The sequence below is a fragment of the Trachemys scripta genome, chromosome 16 (genome assembly GCF_013100865.1).
Source record: "Trachemys scripta elegans isolate TJP31775 chromosome 16, CAS_Tse_1.0, whole genome shotgun sequence".
In the NCBI taxonomy this organism is placed as follows: domain Eukaryota; kingdom Metazoa; phylum Chordata; order Testudines; family Emydidae; genus Trachemys; species Trachemys scripta.
The window spans coordinates 11,499,306-11,516,302 of record NC_048313.1 but is presented as its reverse complement, the minus strand read 5'-3'; the positions used below and the strand labels follow the sequence as shown (position 1 = coordinate 11,516,302).

The window sequence follows — 16,997 nt, the reverse complement described above, 5'->3', positions numbered from 1 at the left end:
AAGGGACAAACTGTGGAGGAGGCAGGGCTTTGCCATTCAGAGGACAAGGCTGATCCTGGAGCCAGCAAATGCACTGGGGATGCAGAGGGACAAAGGCCTTTGTGGGTTGGAACATTTCATTTTAAAGCCCAGAGACTGACGGTTGCCCCAAGGCAAGCTAATAAGGTTGAACAGCAGTGCAAGGTTATGGATGAGCTATTTGGGGCAGAGGCCTGGGAGGGTTAGTTAGAAGCACATGGGCTTTGATAGCTAAGGCAGCCTGCAGGCATCTGAGAACTAAGCTGCTAGGACTCAGAGACAAGAACACTTATTATTTAAACCAAAAAAAAAAAAAAGGGAAAAAAAAGTAACAGTTGTTTCTCTCAAGCCTGAGGATCATTTTTCCTTTATCAAAGTGAAGTAACTTGCACCCAAGGTCCTAGGTGGCAGAACCAGGAAGAGCACCTCGCAGTCTTGACTTCCTCGCTCTGACCAATAAGCCACATGTCCATTTACATTTTCTTCAGCAAACATTTATACTTTGCTGGAAGGGATCAACACAGTGACTGAGAATTGGGCTGAAGACAGGACTTGGACACAAGAACTTTACACTAATTCCAGTACTGCCATCCATCTTCTGTTGGTGTGTGTGTGAGAAAGAGAGAGAGAGAGAGAGAGAGCGCAGTTTCAAGCTTACACAGAGCTCTTCTTCAGGTCTGGCAGACTCAGCTGGAGCCTGTTGGTAGCCCAAACAAATTCTGGAGACCCAGACCTGAAGAGCTCTGTGCAAGCTGAAAAGCTTGTCTCTCTCACCAACAGAGGATGGTACAATAAGTGATATTATCTCATCCACTTTGTCTAACGCCCATTCCATGGCTTTTTAGGTAGTTTTATACAACTCAATGTAAATAACTAGGGCCCTACCAAATTCATGTTCCATTTTTGTCAATTTCACAGTCATAGGATTTTAAAAATCAGAAAGTTTGTGATTTCAGCTATTTAAATCTGAAATTTCAGTGTTGTAATTGTAGGGGTCCTGACCCAAAAGGGTGTGTGGTGGTGGTGGTGGGGGGGGGGCAGGTTGCAATACGGGGGTGCTGCGGTTGGAGCTGGGCAGCTGCAGAGTGGCAATTGCTGGCTGGGAGCCCAGCTCTGAAGGCAGAGCCACTGCCAGCAGCAGTGCAGAAGTAAGGATGGCCTGGTATGGTACTGCCACCCTTACTTCTGTGCTGCTGTCTGCAGAGCTGGGCCCTCAGTTAGCAGCTGCCACTCTCCAGCCACCCAGCTCTGAAGGAAGCACTGCCACCAGCAGCAGCGCAGAAGGGTAGCAGTACTGCAACCCCCCCTACAATAACCTTGTGACACCCCGCGCAACTCCCTTTTGGGTCAGGACCCCCAATTTGAGAAACGCTGGTCTCCCCTGTGAAAGCTGTATGGTCCGGGGACAGAATAGATCAAAACCATGGGTCACAAATGAAATACTACAAATGTGTGACATCAGAAGAGAACGTGAGAGAGACAAGAACAGCCCTGAGGAAGCTGATAAATACAGAGCAATTGGCAGAAAGATCAAGAAAGGAATGAAGGTAGCCAAGGAAATATGGATGAAAAACAATGCTCTAAAATTGAAGAGTATCAATAATAATATAGCAAACGAGCCTTCCAGGTTGTAAAAGATCTGACGAAGGAAAGATGGACCAAAGCTAATGCAATTCAAGACAAAGAAGGGAACAGTCTTACAGAAGAAAGGGACATCATCAATAGGTGGACAAACTACTGCTCTGATCCATACAACCACCAGCCAAATGGAGATCCTAGTGTCTTAGACAGCCCAGATTCAACAGAGAAGGATGACTTTCCAATATTATGTGAAGAAATGGATACAGCTGTGAAATCACTAAGAATGGAAAGGCTACAGGTATTGACAACATCCCAGCCAAACTGATGAAATTGGAGGAGAAATAGTAATAGATGTAGTCACCAAGATCTGCAACAAGATCTGGCAGACCGGTGAGTGGCCCTCCATGTGGACACAGTCACTAATCATCAATCTGCCAAAGAAAGGCAACCTGCAATCGTGTCAAAATTACCGGACCATAAGCTTAATTAGCCATCCCAGCAAAGCGATGTTGAAAGTCATCTTGAACAGACTGAAGCCACAAGCAGAGAATATCATCACTGAAGAATAGGCTGGCTTTCGTGCTGGAAGAAGTACCACAGAACAGATTTTCAACCTTCGTGTTCTATATGAGAAGTACAGTATATTACACCAGCAGGATATCTACATCTTTGTTGACTTCAAGAAGGCGTTTGACAGAGTATGGCACGAAGCTCTCTGGGCAACCATGAAGTAGTACAATGTTGGTCGTAAGCTTATTCTTACCATTAAACAACTGTATGCCAAGGCCAGCAGTGCAGTTCTCATCAATGGCACAACAGAAGAGCGGTTTCGCACCACTGTTGGAGTCCGGCAAGGCTATGTTCTTTTGCCCACACTGTTCAACATCTACTTGGAGCCCATAATGACTGATTCCCTAGAAGATCTCACTGCACAGTCAGCATTGGGGGGGCAAACAATCTCAAATCTTTGGTTCGCTGATGACATTGATGGCCCGGCAGGTAGCAAAGATGAACTTGCCAACCTTGTGAAATGATTGGATGAAATCTCTTCAAAATACGGCATGGAAATCAGTGCAGAAAAAAACAAGCTGATGACAAACAAACATGATGGTATCAGCTCACATATCCCTGTCAGTGGACAAGAGCTGGAGATAGTGAAACAGTTCAAGTATCTGGGGACAATCATCACTGATGAAGGATCCAAGGCAGAAATTCAGGCAAGAACTGCGCGAACAGCAGCAGCAGTGGCAAAGCTAAAGCCATTTGGAGGAATAAGAACATCTCCCTGGAATCCAAACAAACTACTGCACACGTTGGTCATCTCCATTTTTCTGTATGCATCCGAGACATGGACCCTTACAGCAGAACTTGAACGGAAAATACAGGTAGTAGAGATGAGATACTTCTGTAAAATCCTGAGCATCTCCTACTTCGACCATGCCACTAATGAAGAGGTCTGCAACATCATCACCCAATGCGCTGGGTCATATGAAGACCTCCTGGTGACCGTGAAGAAGTGCAAGCTGAAGTGGTACAGCCATGTAACAAGATCTGGCCTATCCAAGATCATCCTCCAAGGGACAGTTCAGGGGAAGAGAAGAAGAGGTAGACAGAAGAGATGGATTGACAACATAAAAGAGTGGACAGGAATGGACTTCGCGGAGACTCAAGCACTGACAAACAATTATCGGGGGTGGAGACAATGGGTTGATTGTTCATCAGTGATGGTGTCCCAACGACCAAAGCGGTTATGGGAGTGATGATTATCATAGGGTAAAAGCACACAAAAGACCAGATTTTTGGGGGGGAGACCAGTTTTCACAGTCCATGACGTATTTTTCATGGCCATAAATTTGGTAGGGCCCTATAAATAATGTAGCACCCTCCAAATTCCACACGATTTTAAGGTGAGTCAAATTTAGACCATATAAACAAGCTGTCTTCCTTTTAAAAGGGAGTGGAGTCTAGTGTTCCTGCTTGCCCTCCCTCAATGAGCAGAGCTCCCACTACACGGGGGTTTTGCAGGTACAAGCAGGAAGTCATTTCATCCATTCCACAGCAGTTATATGACAGGACCTGTCTGTTACATAACTGCAAACTGCCATTCGCCAGCACAGAAGGAGGACAAGCGGCTTCCTTCACAGGAGGCTTTTATTAAAATTGTGTGACATCTACAAGGATACAGTACAAAAAAAATTTTGGTCCATGAAAAACCATAATCAGTTAATAAAAACAGTATTTCTGCAACAGCTACACTTGCCTAGGCAATATCCAAGCATCCTTCACTATTACTTGTCCCAAGGAGCCGGTAGTCTGCATTAACCGGCACTGGGACTTCAGCCCCTGGTGCTATAAAGGGGCAATTCTTTAAGGGTCCAAAGACAGAAGGGAGGGAAGGTTGGAAAGTGTATTACTCGCAGACAAGCAGTCTCTCTCTCACACACACAGGCTTACAGGGGCTCCCAATTTCATAGCAGCCCCTCAACCACACTCCAGGGTAGTTGAGGCTGTTTGTCAGTAACATGATTTTACAGCTAACATGAGGAGAGCACAACCAACTGGGTTCTGAGTCTGCTCATTTTACAGTCCCAAAAAGGAATCTGAGCAGAAAATTTAGCCCCAGGTGAAGAGAGCCCCCACCTCCCAACACGACCTGCCGCACACACATGGTCCTGAGGGCAAAGAGCACAAGAGTGCCACTAAATTAATTCATTAGCAATTCATTCCATGTCTAGGCTGCTACTCTCCCAGCTGGAGAAAACCCATCTGCACATACTCGATCACCGGCCCTGTGACAGCCCCAGAGCCTACTCTATGCCCAAACATGGAAGACAACAAAGCAGAGGAGCCCTGACTTCTACTAATTTGCTTATTTGTTTGGGGCTGTTTGGTAGAGGCCCAGGCTGCCTCCTCACATCATACGCAAGGGAGCATTCAAGTCACCAAAGGCAGAGACGCAGGATCATCATCAGCCTGGTCCAAGAAATGACCCTAAGGCTTTATGCTCCGCATAATCCCACTGCAAGGAGGAGCAGCAGTTGGTGCGATCCCCACTCCCTGCAGCAGGAAGAACAAGCAGCCTTTGGCAAGACTGCATTGCTGCTCAATCCTGCATGTTAGAGCTACACTTGCAGCTCCCTTGGCATGCAGTAGAGTTACCTCTTCATAGCTCCTTCATCTCTGTGCTGAACCAGTGTCTCCCTTGTGCTCCAGGGCTGGAACAGCCTCCTAGGGAACACGAAGGGAGCTTTAACTAAGGAGACAGACATGATGGGAAAAGCAATTCTCTACATAGCACAGAAACCCTCTCTTAGGAGAGGAGAGTCCTACAAGGAGGGATGATGCAAGAGCACCCCCATAGGGGGAGAGAGTGTGCCAACATGCAGGAGCTCTGGCCGCTGTCTCTCATGGGACCTTGGGAAGTGAATGGCCACAGGCCTCTGTCTGCATGGCAGATCCAAAAGGGCCCATGCTGAGAGGCTTTCCAGCCCCACATTCTCTGGGGTGCAAGAACTAGAGCCCAGTTTTGGAGAAGGGGCTGTGGTAAGTTTCTGAACTCAAGAGAAGTTCTGAACCTGCAGAAACACTGGATATTGGGGGCATTACAGGCAAAGCGGAGACAAGGTCAGCTCGCAGGAGCTCTGAGACTGACAGGGCCTCAGTGAGGGAGGAAACCAGGTAGAAGTGTGTGACCCTTTGAGCCTGTCTGCTTGCTACATCCCCAAAGCCCCGCGGGGCTCTGGAGTCACATTGATACAGACACTGCCAGAGGTGAGTAATGGCTGCAGGTCTCTACGCCGGAGTGGGGGTTGTGTGGGCCTAAACAGTGAACTCTGCAGCACTCAGTCTCCACAAGTAGCTGTGATGCCTTCTGATCAGGGAAGGAGTGGGGCAGCTTATGTGTTGCGGATTCCCAGTGCCTGCTCCAGCTCCTGCCGTCTCTGCTGCACCTGTGGGAGGAGAAGCCAGATCCCCTGCTTTAATACACTTACAGTGAATGGTAAGTCAGAGTCCGAATAACAAATGCTCCAAGCTTGGAGGGAGTGAAGGAACGATGAGCCCAAACCCATTCACAGCCCCTAGGAAAGAAACAGGACTCCTTCCTCAGCCTGGCTATGTTTTTCCTGTTGGCTCCCTGTCCCCGCCTCCTAAATCCTGTCCGTAGTACAGCCCACAGGTTACAATGTGTTCCACAGGCTAGTGAAGGATGCACTGTCTAGTGGTTAGATGAAGGGAATGGAAGTCAGGACTCCAGGTTCTAATGCCAGCTCTACCAATCATTCATTGCATGTGCTGGGGCAAGTCTGTGCTCCGATGTCCCCATTTTGAAGTGCAGCCAATACAGGGCTGAGGGAATTAGCGCATGTGCAAAGCACTTCAGCCTCTGACACAAAAGGCTAAGAAAAGGGCAAAGAATTTTTTTTAATTTTTTTTTTTTTTTTTTTTTACAGTTTGCTTAACAAGAAGCCTGTGATGGGGCAGTTTCAATTTCATGCAGGGGATTTTGGGGCGTGGCTCCAGTTCTCTGCCAGGGTCCACTTCAGCTCTGCACTAGCCTGTGGGTTGCTCCCGTGCAGAGATCTGAAAGCAAAGACCAAGCCAGCATGCATCCCATGAGAGGGGGATGGCCTCTCCTCACAGCTACATTGCACAAGGAACTCCTAGGAAGCACCAAGCTCAAGGACCATGGTTCTGGCTGCGATTTAAAAGGGATGTCTGTAACAACCATGGATTTAAACGGGAAGAGGCTGGCTACGTGGTGGTGAGGGCTAACACTAGTATCACCTCTGCATGACCTAGTTTCGATCATAACTGGACCTAAACCAGCAAATAGTGTGATGGGGTCTTTCCAGCCCTGATGAATGTTTACTGGCAGTTACTCCTGGGGGGGAATTCTGTGCCACTGTGCCTCTGCATTTATTTATTGACAAATAAAACTTGCAGAATTTTAAAGTATTGTGCTCAGAATTTTTAGGTGCAGAATGCCCTCAGGAGTAGGCAGTACAAGACCATGCCACAAAGTTGCAGCACTGTATCTGAAGCAATAGGACTTGGAACAGATGGGCTGTGGCAAATCCAGGTCCAAGGTGCACTGGTCAAGTTGTGTGTGGGTATCCAGGATTGGAACAGAAGGGTGCTGGAGATCGGGGGGGGGGGGGGGGGGGGGGGGAGGGCGGGGAGGGGGAATATATGGGGGAGGGATAACTCCCTGTGGTTTGAGCACTGGCCTGCTAAACCCAGGCTTGTGAGTTCAATCCTTGAGGGGGCCACTTAGGGATCTGGGGCAAAATCAGTACTTGGTCCTGCTAGTGAAGGCAGGGGGCTGGACTCAATGACCTTCAAGGTCCCTTCCAGTTCTAGGAGATAGGATATCTCCATTAATTTATTTATTTTATTTAAGGACTGAGATGCATCAGCAGAACTAGGTGGTTGAAACTCCGTATGCCTGGCTGCACTACGCCCAGCTTTAGCGAACAGCATCTCCCTACAAGCAGAATAGCAGCTGCTAGGTGTGGATGGATTCCCTCAAATGGGAACGCTCACCTTGGAGTAGAAGTATCTGCACACGGCTTCCTGAGCCCAGGGCTGGAAGTAGAATTCAGCTCTACGTTCCTCTTCTGGATTCCCAACAACATCAGTCATGGTCTGGAGGCACCAAAGAGAGCAGCTTACAACCCAGAGTCATGCAGCTGCCCAAATTACTCTCACAACCCTCCCCATGTCCTGGGCTACCCACAAGCACTGTCCCCAAGCAGACTCCAGCAAGACCTGGCCCAGCCAGCGCTGTCAGATTGAAATCCTGGCACTCAATTCCAATTTTCGGTGTGACTATAGTCCTGCAAATTGTGCCCCTGCATGTGTCTCAGCTGCTAACTGAACAAGAAGAGGCTGATTGGATGGACTGAGCCTCTGTTTGCCTTCCACACAAAAGGGAAAAATCCTTTTACCTTTAGATCTCGGCACTGTGACTGGAGCCAGTCATTGATGAAGCCTTGGGGGTCACGGGCAAAACTCAGCATGAACTCGCGTTGTGTCTTCAGCTGATTAATGGTTTCTATTGTCTCATGGATCTGAGAGAGAAAAATGAAGTAATGGCGTATTGCTGAACCAGGTTATGAGGCCAACCCGACAGAGGGGCAAGACAAACCAAAGGGTCCAGCATGTTAAGATGAAAACTCTCATATTTCCTGGTTGACCCAGATGTGTAACATACACCCCACCCTACATCCCTCTTCCTATAGGGACAGGGTGGTAGGTTCAGACAATGCACTGACATGCAGACTCAGGACATTCAGCACCTTTCATCCAAAGACCTCACTGGGCTTTAACTACCAGGAACTACTGGCAATCCCCCCCCCCCCCCCAAGATGTAGCTTCACGTTACTGCATTGTAACAAGATAGGCAAGTCACTTCATCTGTGCCTCTAAGGTCTCAGGTAGACGAGCTGGAAAGAGGATCCAGCTGCCCTGACTCCCAGTCCCCAGATCTAACCACTAAGCCAGTTTCTCTTTAATCACTCACTTTCAAATCTATTTTCTTGGTAAGTAAAAAGATTGTCACTATCTGATTTGGTTTCATAGAAATGGTGCCACCCTGGCAGAAATTTTGCCCTCACTGTTCTAGATCCCAAATAGAAAGCCACTAGATGAATCCATATTGAAAGCTGCAAAAAAGCTCTCTCCTGCAACACTGTGCCAATCAACCTCATCCCAGCACACAAAATCTAGCTGGAAGGGCAGGATCCAGCTCCTACCTTGTTATCCAGGGCAGCGATTTCCTGCTGGCTGGCTGTGGACAGCAAGAAAGAATTCATCTGAGTTTTAAGAGTATCATCCACTTCCACATCGATGTCATAGCAGGCGGTTTTTTTCTGGTCGTTTGGGTCAACACTGTGGACATCAGCAAGAGAACACCCAGAAAAAGCGAGAAGCCTGAGTCAGTGTATGAATGCATCCTTACTAGCACCTCTAAGCTCCATAGGTTGAGGGGTGGGGGTAGGGAAGACAGGATTAAAGTATGCATTACATTTGGTTTTCTGTAACAGAAGAAAGGGGTCAGTAAAACTGAGGAGCAGAAAAACACTTTACTTCCCTAGTCACACATCATACATGCAGCACAGGGGACCAGGAGCTTACAGTCTAGACAAGCGCAGTGCAAAGGGTCAGAGTTCAAACATAAGCATGCGGGTACACAGTGTGGAGGTCAGTGTTGGCAGGAGGAAAGAAAGCAGGGATTTACAGAAGGGGTGCTTGGTGAATGGGAAAAAGAGACTGTTGAATCCACACAGGGCAGAGTGAATAAAGACATGGAAAGATGGAGAGGTGCAGAAAGGTCAGCAGCTACTGAAACGGACTGTAACAAGGAGCATCTCCCCATACAAGTCTCTCTAGCTCACTTATCCGCCCTTCCCAACAAACCCCTCAGGGCCAGTCTCACCTGATCACATGGTTAATGATGATTGGTTCTGGGGGCATGAGCAAAGCATGCAGCCTTTGAGGAATCTCAGAGAACTTCATCCGCTGAGACTCAAATATCTGCAAGAGAAAGAGGGAATGGGGTGGAAAGCAGCACAGTGCTGGGAAAGGGGCAGCCTGGAGAATCTCTGGTTCCTGGCAACAGAAGCCAAAGCTGTCTCCTGCCCCAGACACACTGCCCCACCCTAAGTTGGAGACACTTTTACCTGCTGGAGATACTTGTCGCAGATGACATACTCCCGCTCATGGGGATCCTGTAGCTTGTGGGTCTTGATGTACTGCCACAGTGCCTGGATGATCACTGGGCGGGTCTGGGTATGAATCCCCAAGAGACGAGCCAGGCGGGGGTCCAGTTTGAACTGTGGTGGCTGAGGAGACAAGAGCATGACAAAGGTGGGGGTAAAGATGATGCAGCAGCTACAGATAGGGTTCATCCAAGTCACAACTCAGATGCTAAGGCACTGCTCACTCCCCATCTGCATCGTACCAGCCTGCCTACCTGATAGTCCAGCATCAGGAGGACAGTACAGCGCACATTCACGTCCCCAGGCCTCTTCACCTGGAAGCCATCTGTCTCCTGGGTAGTAGCAGTTCTGTGCCACTGGAAAAAAAAAAACAGCAGGGGAGGTGGCTTAGGGACACAGACTGCCAAGTCATTCCCTCTGCTCCTGCTGCTTGCCTGGCACAACATTTACCTGTAATTGCCCTTTACTGATGACACAAACTCCTCCCCAGAAAGATCCTGCCCATTTGACAGGATGTGATCTCTGCCATGTGCCCCTGGACTCTACAGACAGTTGTGGTGGCTCTGACAACACCTCTGAAAGGAGGCTGGAACTCCTGTGGTGAATAGTGTGAGGAGAGTTCATCAGAGGAGCACGCAGCTCACCAGTTTTAAAATTCAAGATTACTATCATGGAGCATCCGGGGAGAATGACACAGATGAAATGTGAACTCACAAGAGTCAAGTGGCTGCAAAGGAGCTTAATTTATTTGGCATGGATCACGTTGCTGTCCCTAACACAATGGGCTTGGATGCAACAATTGTTCAATACACCTAGAAACAGCTGATAGCTAATGCCTCTGCCTTACACCTGCCTTAACAGAGAGGCTGTCTTAGACTCTCCTTTCAAATAAGTGTATTCGCGTCCTCGAAATTCCAGCTGTGCTGCAAACAGGTAGAACATAGAATTGATGGGCTTTATCATGAATGATTCCCAACAGCATGGCCAGGTTATGCATCCACCTCTGCTACATTCCCAACGCTACCAGACTTGCTCCAAGTACGGGGAACAGAGGAGACAGGCATTTGTGGTCTGTGTCTTTGCACTTCACAGGAGCATCTTTTGCCTAGAGTTTCACATACACTAATTGTGCAAAGCTAAGGGACTCTGATACTGTTCTTATTCATCAGAATGGAGCAGAAAGGGAACTTTTGTTTGTGATCTTCTTACCCAACAAGCTTCAACTCCTCTGAGGGAGGTTAGCATTATCCCCATTTCACAGACTGAGAGGTGAAGCTTTTTGCCCCATGGCTCCTAGCAAGTCAGTAGCAGAGCTGGGCTCAGCACTCAAGAGTTCCTAGCTCCCAGAATGACATGGTTGCCAAGATTCTGAACTCCATTTGGAGATAAAATAAAGTATAGCTCACCTCCACCAGGTGATTGTCTGGGCCATACAGGTCCTTGTCCAGCTCGATCACCAGAGACTTGAAGAAGGATGAGAATTTCCTTTTCTGTTTGGTGGCATCATATTTGGACAGAGCAGCCTGCAGCAGCACAGACAAGAGAAGTGTTAGGGCAGTCAAGGCCAGCAGTGGAGCACACCCAGCACATACAAAAGCACTGATGGGAACTGAACCCTCCAACTCCCATTTACTTATACTAAACCCACCACTCCTTCCAAAACCCCAACATGGAGACAATGACATGTTTGCTGGTTGCCTTGGCTTCTTTGCTGTCTGTTCTATCCCTTCCCCCCCACATCCTCTGTCATTCATCCATTTGCCTTTCCACTAGGGGCAGGGACTGTCTTTTTCTAGGGAATCCAGAGTTATCAGAAGCTGTTCTCCTCAACACAGTATGCCTGCCAATCAGTCCGGCAGGCTATCCCCCACAGGCTAGAGTAAATAGGTCCCTCAAGGACACACACCAGATCAGCTGTCCAGCACAAAGGGGAAGAAGCCCAACAGCACAGGACAGTCCAGAGATGAAAAGTAAGGGGATTAAATTCTGAAGTGCTGGGGCAGATTTTACATCCAATACGGATGTTCCATGGGAATCCCTTGCCAATAATCATAGCACAATACCATGTTTGACTAGCTTCCTGTGAGGCGGACTCAAAGGCCTCCTCCAGGCCCAGGGCAGTCACATTAATGCAGGACGATTAAAGTCCAGGAAGCCCTATTCCAAAATTGCACTACAGTTACTGGCCCAAGAGCTAAGAAGGAACCAAACTACCCATAATAAACCCTGATCCTTCCCTTGTATTTGCAAATCCAGTCTTGAGGCCAATTCCTCACGGCAAACTAGAGACTTTTTTGGGAGGGGAACGAACTCACAAACTTGTTATGTGCAATCTTTGTGTCTGCTTTCAGAGGTAGGGAAAGCAAGTGCCACAAATCTTCTCCCACCATTGATCCTCTTAGCTATAAAGAGCTAAGTATTATTATTGTAGTGTCCTACCTCATGGAGTGGCCAACTGGTTTGGCCCTCTTACCCTCTCCCCCTTCTCATCAGACTCCTGGGCAGGTACGAGCGAGAGAGGATACATTCATAGAGTCCAAGGCCTGAAAGGACCATTGTGATCATCTAGGATAGAGGGCCCCTAGTTCCATTCTCAGACATTAAGCAGTTGGTCTTCACCTCCAACTCCAGACCTTTGAAAGCATCTTCTTTGGTCACAACCCAACAGGGTTTAGCTCCCACACCCATTCAGCTCATCTTATCTGGAGAATTAATGCTGCTCCCTCGCCCTTCCCAGAGGGGCTGGGTGCCTCACACTCACGTCCTCGAGCAGCCGCCCTTCCACCCGGAGCTCCCACGAGGCAACAGTCCCTTCGCCATCTTCCGCGTCCGACTTGGCTGGATTGAAGGTGTTGGAGATAAAAATGCGCAGCTTTCGCTTTTGCTAAGAGGAAAAGTATCAGCTAAACGTTAACAGCAAAATGCAGAAGCCAATAAACATGCTCAGGCCACAGCCACAATCAAAAAACCCCACAGGATCTGGACTCACTTTCACCTCCCGCAACTGAGAAACAGAGTGCCAGACCAGAGAGCAAGCCAGGCAAAGAGAGGGTCAGCAAGCACCCCTGACTGCCCTCTGAGGCTAAAGTCCAGGATAGGACATTGACCCTCAATACATCACACTCTCAAGAGCCTTTACAGACCCACCCAAATGCCATAGAAGTCAGTCCTGTTTTCTCAGTTCAGTCACAGGTCTCTAGGCACCCCAGCAAGAAACCTGAGCACTATCCTCCCTTACCTTAATGGGTCGTTTCAAGGCCTCCTGGATATCCAGACGTTTCCTCATGATTGTCTGGTCCAGTTTCCTTTCAAATGCCAACAGATCCATGTAGGCCTGAGACTCTGGTACCAGTTCACGAATCTACAGCAAAGCACAAGCCAATCAAGAACGCTGCTTCTCTCCCCCTGAAACTGCTTAGAACTCAGAACTACAGCAGCGGAGGCAGGAAAAGTAAAAAACCTCACTCACCCTCTGAGGTAGAATTTTGTCAGCCATTTTCTTTTTCTTAGCACTGTTTAAAGAAGGATACACACATTAAGATGGCAACCATTTTTTCTCTCAACCAGTCAGAACACAAGAAAAAGGAGCAAGGATGTAGGGTTTATTCTCAGATTTGGGACTCTGCTATGAGGGGCACTTGCTCCTCAACATCTGTCTCAGTCCAGTCCTCCTCTCTTTCAAAGGCTGTTTATTGTGACTGTCAGTCTCTGTACAGAAACTTTCCTTACCCACCCTTCCTCCCCATAGCCACAGCAGGATTGAAACTCCAATACTGCAGAGCTCAAAAGCACCTGCAAGACCGAAACCACCTGATTATTTGAACATTTCAAGTCTCCCAAGAGATATGGATAGCTGGGGTTGCCCTGAGTTTGGAGAGGTGTTTGGTTAAATATTATTTTGATACAAAGTGACTCCCAGGCTTGATTGAATATTAAGTTGGATTTTCTAACAGATAAGTTTTTTTAAGCCAGGAGATACTGTTGAGTAGTATCAAGTGACAATGACATAGAGTTAAGAAATAAAAAAAAAAACTTGCTCTTGCATAGGAGCTGAGTATTATTATCTGAAGCTCCCATCACTCAGTGAAATAGGTGCACAAAAAGTTTAAGTCGGTTTGAGCCACCCATGCAAAACAATTAAAGAAGAAAGTCCGAGAACGTGCTGGCAGCAAAAGAGAGACAGAAGTCCTAGATGTAGTGACCCAAACAACAAAGCATTGTGTTGATCTCTGACATCAGCAGCAAGTGTCCGAATTACTGAATATTGGCTAATCCATTTTTGCAACGTAGCCAACTAGCATCCAAAGGGGTTTATTTTGATACGATGGATAAGAATTTATGATATGATACCTATTTTCTGGAGGTCATAAATAGCCTATTTCAATTTAGATAGTGCTTTCCCTATGAGCATTTTTCTTCTTTAACCACCTCAGATCAGGTCTGCTTGATGTGAACATTAGAATCTCCCTGGCACTTTTGTAAGGGTGGGTGGGAGGGAGGATGTGCTGGTGTTTTGGACAAAATCTGCCTGACCCTGAATGTCTATTTAGCAATGTGCTGTGCACTGATTCACTCCAGCCTTCCACCTCAGAGGTGGCTGAATTTTGGTGGTATTATAGTTCTACAACTTGTGAAGGACTTTGGTGTCCTTCATGAAGAGGCACTAAGTGGTCATAGAAAAGATAATCAACCTCAGAATGAAGCAAGAAATCTGGCCTCTTACTTGTGATTACGATTCTGGACCGCTTGCTGCTGGACCTGCTGGATTTGCTGAGGAGCTGGCCTCTTGCGGGACTGATCCATACCAGACTGGGCCATTCCAGGCCGGACTGAGGGACTCCCACCATATCCTGGGGGACCCATGGAGGGTCCCTGAGGTGTCATGCGGCTGCCTGGCAACATACCAGGGCGCTGAGGAGAGAAACACAGGGATCTGGTCTCCATCCGAACCAAACTCTGAAAAGATGGAGACTCCCCAATAAAGGGCAGTTAAGTCCTAAGCACAAGTGGGACCAAGCCACATCTGCTAAGCTAAGTGTGACCCCTGCTAGCACAGGGCCACGTGACTCATGGGCTTCCTTGGGATGGACTCAGGTGGATCCCTACAGGGCTAACAGCTCCAGAAGCGGATGCTTCCAACCAAGAATGAATGGGACTGTAACACAGAAACCATAACCCGCAAAGCTGGCTATGGGAGAGAGTTCTTAATGTCACACACCTCTCCTCACTGCAGGCCTTGTGCCCTAACCGCTGCCTACAATTTTCTTCCATCCATTGAATCACCACTGCAACTGCCATCCCCACAAAATACTCCCACTCTCCCCTTTCCTACCCCTAATCCCCACCTCACTCATTTCCTCTAGGCTGCCTCTCCTCTCCCTTTCCCATAGTTCAGATCCCAGCTTCTCCCTTCCCAATCAATAGTCTCTTTAGGGTCACCTTTTTAACTGAGAGTAACCCTTACTCAGGGCACCCCTGATTTCACTGCAGGGTGACCTCTTTCACTCCCACCCCGTGGAACCCCCAATTTCACCCAAACATTTCCTCCTCATCCTCAAATACACCCCCCCATAGTTTGCCAATTCCCCTCACCATGAACCTAGGCCCCATTTCCTCCCCACGTCTCCCTCGCCCTGAGCCCCAGCTTGCTGTCATCCCACCCCCAGAGTCTGAACCCTCCTTCACCCCAGAGCCACCGAGACAAGAGCGCGCTCGGATACATCCCACCCCAGGGACTGCCCCGGCCCCGGACAAAGGCAGATCCCGGCCCCCTCCCCCACCTGACTCCCACTTTCAGAAACGCCTCCTCCCCTTGTATCGCTCCCAAGGGGGCGCCCGAGCACGGACCCCCCCCCCCCGCTCCTGCCTCCGAGCCCGCCCCGCCCCGCCCCCTCCCCGGCCTTACCGGGTAGGCGGCGCCCGGCAGGGGGGAGCGGTAGAGGCCTTGGCCGGGAGCCGGGCCCATGCGGACGGGGGGCCCCGGGGGGCCCGGCCCCAGTGCTCCGGCTCCCCCGCCGCCGCCGCTCGGAGTCACCGACTGGAAACCCGCCCGCGCCGCCATCTTCTCCCAGCACAAAGCGGGGGAGGGGGAGCGGGACCGGAACCGGACATCGATCATAGAGCGCGTGGGGCAGAGCGGCGCCAGAGGTACCATAGAGTGCTCGGGTAGGGCACAGAGAGATGCCGGGGGCGCAGTCTGCCTCCCCCTGCCGCATGGAGGCCGGCACTGCAAGGCGCTGCAGGCAGCCTAGAGCCCCGGGGAGGGACTGGGGCAGTGTCAGGGGGAAGAGCACGGGTGTGGGGTGTGGGCAGTGCAGACGGGGAGTAATGTCCAGGGGTGAGGGCGGCTGTGACCATGAGGAAGGGGCAGGGACACACAAGCAGCCTTCAGGAGGCTGCCAAAAATTAGAGCACTGCCTGGCTTAAAGCATCTCCCTAGGATGCCCAGTTGTGCTGTGATGCCCAGAACCCCCTGGCTGCACCATAGGGAGCATCAACCGCTGCTTTTAAAAATACCCTAATAAATGTTGAATGAAAATAGAGTGATTCCATCAGAACCCAGCTCCGGCCCTGCTTCAGGCATTTCTGGCTAGGGTCGAATTTTGGTGAATGATTTAAAATACTTTTTGTCTCCAAATAGCTTTGATGCAAATACTTGCTCCAAAAGGTTTGGGTAACATGTCTGGCTATTGAACCAAACCTCCCAAGCAGCAAGGCTTAGCTCTGCTGGAAAGCACTGCTCTGCTGAAGCTTCAGGGGCTGTTTCCAAGCCAGTTAGTTAAACAGTCCACCTGCAGTGTCTGGCTGGATTGATCGTCTAAGGGTATCAATTTTCTGCTTGCTCAGACAAGTGTAAATCAGGAGTATCCCCATTGAAATCTATGGCGCTAGACTTGTTAGGAGGATCAGCCCCTTGGTGTCTGGTGTATGAACACTGGGGTGTGACCACCCATAGGTAAAATTGATTTTTTTAAATATCTGGTCCTGCTTGCAAGGCTGCAGGGTAAATTCCTTGCCAGACAGAAGACACCTTCTAGCTGGCGACTAAGATTTAGCTGCATTTTCCTCTGACTGGCACAAGATTTACTGCAAAATATTGTGGTTGGCTAATGTATTGTGCTTTGTTTAATGAGGTAGCTGCAGCACATGTCAGGTGAAAGAGCACAGTGCACACTAGGGGGCTTTAGTAATGTCAGTGCAAAGTCACCTGTAAGATTCTCTTCAGTTTGGAACAAAACTCTCTCTTTCGCTGGTTTGTTATGATGTTGGCTGTTCAGTTCTTTCCAGGTATGTGCAGGGTCTGAGTTAGAGCTGCTGGGCCTAAATCTGATCTCTTGTACAATGATTTAACTCCATTGACTGGATTTCAGACCAACCCCCGGTTGGAAGTGCAGTGTGGAGGTATACGAGTGAGGGCCAAGCTCAGACTTTGAGAGACAGAGATACAGTTACCAGAGAGACAGAAAACAGCAAAATTCAGAGAGCGAATGATAGCTGCAGAGCTCTCTGACGTTGAACATGGACAGGAAGGGTTGGGGGAGGGAGAAAGATCAGGTCACACAGGGGTGCTTTGTTGTCTCCATGCATCGTCTCTGTAGTCCCAAGTCACTGCAGCCCAGCTAGCACCAGGCCCACGTGTTTGTGGGCATCATGGCAGAAGCACATTAGCGGGAGGGT

At 49.0% G+C, this 16,997-nt stretch overlaps 1 protein-coding gene across 1 annotated transcript; it reads right to left on the bottom strand.

The window, feature by feature from the left end:
* Window positions 1–3,732: 3,732 nt before the first annotated feature.
* Window positions 3,733–15,414, bottom strand: SMARCD1 (SWI/SNF related, matrix associated, actin dependent regulator of chromatin, subfamily d, member 1). The gene is made up of 13 exons (XM_034792568.1): window positions 15,226–15,414; window positions 14,044–14,231; window positions 12,790–12,832; window positions 12,559–12,681; window positions 12,082–12,204; window positions 10,727–10,843; window positions 9,575–9,676; window positions 9,282–9,443; window positions 9,038–9,135; window positions 8,355–8,490; window positions 7,548–7,670; window positions 7,144–7,245; window positions 3,733–5,549 (listed from the first exon to the last, which is right to left on the bottom strand). The coding sequence occupies exons 1-13, from the start codon at window positions 15,379–15,381 to the stop codon at window positions 5,496–5,498; spliced, it is 1,527 nt and encodes a 508-aa protein (XP_034648459.1). The 5' UTR covers window positions 15,382–15,414; the 3' UTR covers window positions 3,733–5,495.
* Window positions 15,415–16,997: the final 1,583 nt, after the last annotated feature.

Bases quoted from the DNA above. Each gene is read 5' to 3' on its own strand.
- SMARCD1 (XM_034792568.1), bottom strand. From the start codon at position 15,381: ATGGCGGCGCGGGCGGGTTTCCAGTCGGTGACTCCGAGCGGCGGCGGC. The intron at 10,844-12,081 runs GTGAGTGTGAGG...GTGCTGCTGCAG, and splicing joins AAGGGCGGCTGCTCGAGGAC to GCTGCTCTGTCCAAATATGA. The intron at 5,550-7,143 runs GTGAGCGTTCCC...CTCCTCCCACAG, and splicing joins GCAGATACTTCTACTCCAAG to GTGCAGCAGAGACGGCAGGA.